This window comes from Haplochromis burtoni, unplaced genomic scaffold (assembly GCF_018398535.1).
Source record: "Haplochromis burtoni strain Fernald_Lab_line unplaced genomic scaffold, NCSU_Asbu1 Contig_29, whole genome shotgun sequence".
NCBI classification, from domain to species: Eukaryota; Metazoa; Chordata; class Actinopteri; order Cichliformes; family Cichlidae; genus Haplochromis; species Haplochromis burtoni.
Window position 1 is genome coordinate 2187340 of NW_024582390.1, and position 8078 is coordinate 2195417.

Here is an 8078-nt window from a genome sequence, read left to right on the forward strand (position 1 = left end):
GGTTAAAACTCTTTTTGTTGCCAATCTTGAAGTTTTGTGAAAAGATTTTCAAAATAAGATCAAGTAACAGTAACATAAATCAGCTGCAGTTGAATCGTGCTGCAAACCGCAAACGGTTAGTGTACAGTTTCATTTTCTCGGTAAACTATCAGCGGGTAGAGAAAAAGAAAAGGTGAAAAAAAAAAGAAAACAAAGAGGCGTTTCGCTGGCCGCAAACTTCCTGTAGCCTCGCGGGACGTCATCTCTGTTGTAGAGAATAAAAACAGCGGAGTGGGCGTCGAGGACAGTTTGGTGCTTTCACTGCGGAAAGTTTTTAAGAAATGGTGCAACAACTCCCCAAATCTGGAGCGAAGGAGGCTGCTCGGCTGAAAGCTGGCCACCCTCCGGCAGGTAAGCCGTGTGTCTCTGATAGCTGCCTGCTCTTTTTTTATTTATCTTTTAAAACTTTATTAAAGCTTGAGAGTTGTTGTTGTTGTTTTTCCATTCCTTGACCCAGTTACAGAGTCGTTCAGAGCGAGTCGACCCCGCTGCAGTAACGTAACTTTTGCCGTTAATTTGACACGCAGTATGCAAAAGTGCGATAGCTGGAGCTGACTGGCTGCTGTGGCATTGGAGTACTAAAGTGCAAGAAGCGTCATCGGCATGCTTTTGTTTGAAGGGAGGCCTGTTAGGTGCACCGTGCAGTGCTATTCGTGCAAAGCTGCGGAACAGTAGTTAACTTTGCATTAACAGCTGCAGCTTGAAGCGGTGTCACTCATCTGTTTACGAAGACGATCTGACAAGCAAACTATTGTGATACTTAAGTTTGTACGAACTTTTGCACCATTACTATATATGTTTTGGGTTTTTTTTGTTTGGACGCCATGGCACATTAATATTATGAGGGACAGACTGCAGAAACTATCATGTGTCCAGGTTTTAAGAAAGTACAGAGTGTTTGATAGTTTTTAGGACTATAGGTCACCTCTGCACGATGAAGCGGACAGGGAAGTGACTACTTTTTGAATGAATGCTAGTGTTCATAAGCTTGAACTGCAAGTGCACAAAGTGAGAGAAAATAGTTGAAAACCTTTGTGGTTTTTACTTTCCACTCCTCTGTCTCAGTTGCATGAAATGCACTGTAAAACACTGCTTTGACACAGATTGTTTTTTGTTTCTTTCCTCTTTTGCATCACTAGTAAAGGCCGGGGGTAAAAGGGTGGCCAAGAAAGGCATGGAAGAGAATGCCACCCATGCAACTCCAGAAAAGGACACCAGGAAGTCTGATAAAATCAGGTATGCTCACACTCTGCAGTAAATGTGCTTGAGCTGAAAACAAATTTAGCTTCAAATATTAGTGTGTAAGAATGCCCAGCAGCATTTCGATCATATAGGTCACTAACTTTGCTTTAAAAGCTGAGTATAACTCTGTTTTAAAACCTGTGCAGCAGGTCCCTTGCCACCCCCAACAGGATGCAACAAGTTGGCATACTTCTAACAGGAACCCTCGACAAGGTAAACAAAGCATTAACTCTTAAAAAAGCGAGTTAATTCCTTTCCGAGCCAACTGGGTTAGTTGCAGTGCTTCAAAGTATTGTGGATAATAAACCTCCTTCCTGATGTTTTGCAGCTGAGCCACGACTTCCCAGAAACACCTGTGAGCGTGAGGCACAGTAAGGTGCGCCCCGCGGTGGAGAAGTCGCACTCCCCTCGGATCGTTTTCATCCAGCAGCCGAGGAAGTATTGAACTTTTTCGGGCATGCCCTAGAGGGAACCATGTTAAGTCAGCAGTTAAACACCAATGTGAAGTGTTAGACACGTGAGGAGACTGAGACTGACAGGTTGCCTTTAAAGTGTTGATGGAGTGAAAGCTTTCAAGCTTCGTTTACTTAGAAGGAAGAAGAAAAAAAAAGCTCTTTGGGGCCAAGCTTGTATGTGAATACTATAAACCAGCACTTAATGCATCTTTTCTGGCATAATAATAGAATTCTATATTTGTATTTGTCATCTAATTGGAAAACAAAAGCATTTGGTAGGTATGAGTATGTTTGAAGGGAGGGGTTAAGTTACTGAGTTTTATAAGGGTGCTTTTAAGGGGAATCTTCACTTTGTATTGCATGGCAATTGTATTAGATTTATTTAAAAAAAAAAGCCGACTGCAAGCCATCACTGTGTTATGTCTCTGTTTATTTCTTGGAACAGTTTTCTGTTCATTCACTCTAAAATGGCCACAAGGGGGCAGCAAATGGCCATTTATAACTTTAATAAACCAGACTATCTGGTCATGGATTTCACAAGTCAATCTCTAAGCTGCGTGCATCTATGCAATGTATATGCTTATTTATAATTATTTACTTACCTTTTACTTATTTACTTATAATATATGCTTACTTCTATCCATCTGGCCTCTTTCATATAGTGACTGAACCGTGATATCGTAATGTTCCAGCAAGTCCACCCTCTATGTAGCCAAACTATTTTAATTATCCCAGTATGTGTGTGCAGTGAGTCATAGTTAAACAGTGAGACGGATGAAAGGGAAAAAAGAAAACTCTTCCATAAAAGCTAGCTTGGTCTTGTAGGATTCACGGAGCTGATCTTTGCTTTAGAACATTTTGCCCCCGATTCCATTCGGAGCCTGTCCATGATTTATATCTTGACCATTTTTTTATTTTTTTATTTTTTTTTGGAACCTTTTCCAGGGTTCAGTATCTCCATATGCATTTGGCAATACTACTGTGTAGTGGTGATTTTTCTTTCTTTTAATATGTTGGATAAATTGCAGAAACCACCAAGACTCCACGTGTCTGGAAAGTGAAAGTCAAAAGGGATTGCAGAAGTGTTATTGTTTTTAGTGTCAAGGCTGTGCTACAGGTCACCTCTGTGCAATATGAACCAGACAGGTGCTGTGACTGTTGGGTTTTAATCATTTTCAGGGATGCCTCTTGAATGCAGGCTAGTAAACTCAAACTGCAGGTGCCACATTTCACAAGGTAGATGGGGAGAGAGAGAAAAACAAACTAATCTGCTTTCCACTTTCTGCTCCTCAGGATGAGCTGCAAGAGACAGATGGTCAAACAGGAGTTTGAAACAGATTGGATAAAATAAAAACTGTAAAGAAATCTCTCTCAGCCAGAGTACTGCATGCTGAGCACACACAAGAATGACAGACATTTGTGTGGATTCATGTCAGAATACCAAAGTGACTTAATTGATGTATTTGTTGCTGGATATTTTCAGTTCCATGCAGATTTATTTCTATAGTGCAAAATCACAAGTCACCTGGTGCTTTGTCTTCTAAGGCAAAATCCTCACAATATTCTGGAGTAAACAGCAATCAAGTGAACCCACTTTGCGACAGTGGAAAGGAAAAAAAATCCTTTTTAACAGGAAGAAACCTCCAGCAGAACCAGGCCCAAGGAGGGGCAGCCATCTGCCGTGACTGGTTGGAGGGTGACAGGACTTAACGCAATCTAGCGGGGGGAAAAGGCAACATTTGAATGACATGCTGCGGTGGTGTTTAAACACGGGGAGTGCAACGAGATGAGTGGAGAAGAAGTGCTCAGTGCATCAGATGAAGTCTGAGTCTATTTTTCAGGTCTTATTGGAATCTGCACATTACAGCAGTTTCCAAGGGAATTGTGAACTCATAACCACTGAAGACTTTCACTCATTCAGTTGCTGAACCAGTTTCACCCGAGAGCATCATCATCAACAACAACAACAACAACAAAACAAACTCGGAAAATAGGTGTTTTATCTTCCTTTTTTTTACTGGAAGAAATGTGTGTCACTGTCCATGTTCCTTCCCAAAGTATATCATCATAACTGCAGGATAATAATACACAAAAAGTATTTTTCTTTTTTGCAAAATGCAGAAAATATCACAATGTAAAGATTTTTTATGTAAGACCCCATTTTCCACCAAAAGTAAGATTTCTGATCATTCCTTTTTCCCAGCAGACTCTTGTCACCTCAGCACAATGTAGAACAATTATCATCATATCGCTTTATATTCTTGCTGTTAAGGAATTGGTGTTAAAAAAGAAAAAACCTTTGCAAGATTGCGCTGAGATTAAGGTTTTTCCCTCAGAACAAGCTGCATAAAACAATGTTACCTCATGAGGTCACCACAGACTAAGGTGCACTACGAACTTCACTTGCCACACCAGACTGAGTCAAACCGTATGGAAAACCTTACTCTGGATCTAATTGCAGTAATCCAGTAACCTAATTTGACACGTGTGCTGTAGTTCGTGAAATACTTTATATTTATTACTCCATGTAAAACTAGCATTTCGATCAAGCTGTAATATTAAAATGTTAAAGTCAACAGGTTTATGGTCAAACTATGATTCAGCAGTATGCACAAAGCCAATGAGCAACATCCTGCTTTCAGCAGCCACTAATACAGACCTAAACCAATTAGACTTCATTTACATAAAAGCTCTGACTCATGTTTCAACCTCCCTCCTTTTAATGCACATCGTCGAGGAGGAAATTACACAGCATACTTGCTAAGTTTGCAAACAGTAAGACAACTGGCAATTTAATGTATTTAGCTATCAGCTGACTATGAAAGTTTGGAGATTTTAAATTGCCTACATGTGCCCAGAGTGAATATCGTTGCTGAAAAAGGATGACCAGAAAGCATTAATGCAAAGCAGTGTGTTGGTGCAGCAGCCAGCCCATCTGGTGCCATGTTACTCTTTATGTTCTTGGAAGGATTAATGAGGCCATGCATATATTTTACAGACAGTTTAATGTCCACATGTAAAATCGACAAATGCAAAGTAGCACATAGCTGCAATCAGTTATCAGTGCAGAGTGAAACTCCATTTAGGATCTGAAACAAGTATAGTAATAAAATTGTCAGAAACTGTTAAAGACTGTATAGACCAAAGCATCCAATTATTGCTTTTCTTCCAATTATACGAAAACGAAAAGACCACCCTGAAGACGTCTAAAGCGTAGCTTGTAAGAATACAATAGCTATACACAATAACAGTGATTCAGCAAAATGTTGTGGACAGCGAGGCAAGTTTCATCTGACTGGACACTTTTGGCTTGATTGCAGCATTTTAGGTTCTGCAACTTTTGGTCCACCTAAATAAATAATGGATTCTTCAATATTCTACAACAGATTTATTCCTGGCAATGTGGAAAGAGCTTGGGCAGATTTTGGAACACAAATACCTTTGTATGGAAAACTAATCTCAGTCCGAGGTCCATTCACTACTTCCAACTTCATCACACGATTTAATTTCACTTAAGCACCTTAAAGTTTCATTTTAGAGTTCTCTTCTTTCTACATATATTCCCAGAAGGCTTCTGGAAGAAAACACAGACAGCTGATGCACTTCCTCTGGATTCATCTCCCATCCAAGTGACTTCTTCAGTCTCAGACTGACTGCAAGTTTCTCCAACCAATCATTAAACTGGGCTCGGGCCTCAGTGTTAGGCAGTGGTGCTAATTTTGGCATTGTGCAACTGTACTCTTTATAAGGATGGGAAAAACCTGCATCCAGCTGACTTAAGAAGGTGCTTTTAAGACTTTTAAGACAAAGTTGGAGAGGCAGAGCTTAAGATGGTTTGGAAGTGTGCAGAGGAGGGATGGTGGATAGTAGACAAAGGATATTGAAGATAGAGCTGCTTCTCTGAGGAGGAAGACCTCAGAGAAGTGTGTATCTAGAGGATATGCAAAAGTTTGGTGTGACAGAAGAGGACCCCATTGATAGGGTGAGATGGAGGCATATGATCCGCTGTGGCGACCTCTAAAGGGAGCATCCGGAAGAAGGAAAATGTGAAGTTTTAGAGAATTTCACACTCCTTAAACTAAATGCTTGCAGCTTGTATCTCTAGCATCCTGTCATGTCCATGAGGCATGCACACAGAAATGAGAGCAGAAGAAAAGAAGCGGAGGAGGAGGAGGAAGGAGGGGTAGATCTGGTTTGTTCTCCGCTGCTGATCCTTCCCACAGATGACCTCATGCGAGAGAAGGAGGAGTCCGACGTCCCGTAGCCTACCTTGGTGGAGCAAGTGGGGACTGAACTCGTGTGGAGATACGCTCAGAGTGCTGGTGAAACTTTTAGGACTTTAATATCCATGACATTTATCAGGTAAGATTTAAAGCGTATTCACAGATTGTTTGTGTGGTCGTCGTCGTTGTTGTTAGTTTGTTCACCAGTTGGGAGAAGTAGTGTTAAAGCGTGAGAGTTTTAGTGGCAGTTTGTTGGGAGGAATGTCGGGACATGCCCATTGAGCAGTCTTCAAAACCAACGGGACTGACAGCAGTCATTGGGATTTTTATTTTCAGTGGCACAGACATATTCAGTCTCTTTGTTCGAGTTGGTTTCTCTGCTGCTTTTACTTTACGTTACTGAGATGCTAAATTAGGTCAACTTCAAGGGAAGTTATTCAGTTAGCGGGTTAAAAAAAATCGCTTTTTTTTAGCAGGTAAAGTTTCCATTCATTTGGATGTTAAACTCAAAGGAAGCAACTTTAAAGTAACTAAAGTAAATTTAATCAAAGTAATTAAAAAGATTTGTTTCATAAATACTGACTAAAGAGGTGGCATTTTAATCGATTACTCGATGGCAATAATTTTTAAAATGGCCTCATCTGCAAAAATCTCTAAAAAATATAGTGACTCCATTGGAAAATTCTGAGCACAGTTTTCAGTAAGTAGCAGTAGTTGTTGTTTATTTCTGTTTTCGTGTGGAGAGAATTATAGAAAGGTCGGAAAAGCATCACTTTCCAGGCAGGTTTTTTCAAGTCTAAGCATTTTAAACGTTTCTGGTGTCATTCTAAGGCTTTGAATGAAATACAGTATGAGTCAAGGATGGGATGGCCTTGGTCCACACCACATGGTGTGTTCAGTTGATATATGGGTGGATCCCTGGTATAATAATCCTTAAAGTCAGTCATGCAAATATATAAGAAACGGGAAACTAGATGTAAGGACTACAAAATTAATCGGATACAGCAGATAAAATTCATCCACTGGGGGAAATCATCCAACTGCCCACATGTGTGTCAGAATAACTGGGGAAAACCCATTTCAGAGTTGGACTATTCATTGAAGGTGAAGAAAGACCATTGCAGAGTTTCTGTATAGTCGATAAAATGTCAAATGAAAATAAATATTTGGAATTTAAGATTGAATTGGTGCAGATTCGCATGCTACACAGTGTTGAAGTGACCTAAATTACTTTATCACCAGTAATCCGATAAGAAGTGAGGTGAGTGTAGCTATGGACCAGATGTGGCCATCAATGTGTTGTGTAAACACTGTGCGCGCATCATCTTATGCACTGTCAACGTTATTTTCCCCCTTTTAGAGGAAAAGGTTCATGGGCATTAAAAAAAATGGAGGCAGGAGGAACACTTGAATTCAGGGTTCTATTCATAGAGATTTCCAGTGATAAGATGAACTCATATCAATGTTCAGTGGATTGTGTTTATTTTTTAGACTGCATGTCTGAAAGTTTCATATAGTGGTTCGTGTCTGTTATCAGCTTGCTGAGGAAGAACAGTGATGATTGTATTGTCCTCTCATTAGGACACAGATGATTTCCAGCAAGGTCATTACTTTTCTTATGACCGTGTGGTCTTGCTTAATGCTAATGCTCTGTATTTTCTGATTGGATGCGGTGGTTTTGAAAGCAAAACCAAATCCAGATATAGCTGTAGGCCTAAGGCTAAAGGACTGTAATCTTTTCCACCCACATAAATTGAGTCATTGAAGTTTGACCACTGGCTGGATATGAGTTCTGCTGCTTTCAGCATATTTCCAGTGGAGGAATCCTCCTGTAACTAAGCCAGGTGCTCTGAAAGTCAAAGTTCCAGTTTTTTGTTTTCACCTCCTCGGAAATTGCTTGTAAATGTCAGGATGAAGCTTTGATCGTTGATCGCATGTGAAGTCATAGATTCAACATGCTCTCTGATCACTGTCTCTGATAAAGTCTTCATAACCTTAAAGCCTTCAGGCGTTCAGCCTTGAGAGAAGCTGCCACAACATTTGCTATTTCCTCCACTCAGCTGCTTGTTTCATTTTAGCTCCGAGGGCCCTTTGCCTCTCTAGTGTTGATTCCCCCCCC

General features: G+C 40.4%; 2 protein-coding genes across 6 annotated transcripts in view; both read left to right on the forward strand.

The window, feature by feature from the left end:
- The first annotated feature begins 200 nt into the window (after positions 1 to 200).
- Positions 201 to 2145, forward strand: dap1b (death associated protein 1b). Of its 2 annotated transcripts, none has more exons than XM_005918230.3 (4): positions 201 to 390; positions 1179 to 1275; positions 1431 to 1494; positions 1610 to 2145. In XM_005918230.3, exons 1-4 carry the CDS (start codon positions 321 to 323, stop codon positions 1724 to 1726), a joined length of 348 nt encoding a protein of 115 aa, XP_005918292.1. In that variant the 5' UTR covers positions 201 to 320; the 3' UTR covers positions 1727 to 2145. The 2 variants fall into 2 exon arrangements, with proteins under 2 accessions (XP_005918292.1, XP_005918291.1); XM_005918229.3 differs by having other exon boundaries at positions 218 to 390; positions 1428 to 1494.
- A 3627-nt stretch (positions 2146 to 5772) lies between these two features.
- Positions 5773 to 8078, forward strand: part of tanc1b (tetratricopeptide repeat, ankyrin repeat and coiled-coil containing 1b) — a 123520-nt gene continuing 121214 nt past the window's right edge. Inside the window, exon 1 of one of the 4 annotated variants that reach the window (XM_005918228.3) lies at positions 5773 to 6098. The gene's annotated coding sequence lies outside the window, so the exon portion shown is untranslated. The remainder of the gene's footprint in view (positions 6099 to 8078) is intronic. The other 3 variants (XM_005918226.3, XM_005918227.3, XM_014332372.2) reach the window with 3 other exon arrangements.

What these genes read in the sequence shown, in the direction of transcription:
- dap1b (XM_005918229.3), top strand. Translation starts at nt 321, where the DNA reads ATGGTGCAACAACTCCCCAAATCTGGAGCGAAGGAGGCTGCTCGGCTG. An exon ending in AGCTGGCCACCCTCCGGCAG is followed by an intron (nt 391 to 1,178) that starts GTAAGCCGTGTG and finishes TTGCATCACTAG; the next exon opens with TAAAGGCCGGGGGTAAAAGG. An exon ending in AGGAAGTCTGATAAAATCAG is followed by an intron (nt 1,276 to 1,427) that starts GTATGCTCACAC and finishes AAACCTGTGCAG; the next exon opens with CAGGTCCCTTGCCACCCCCA.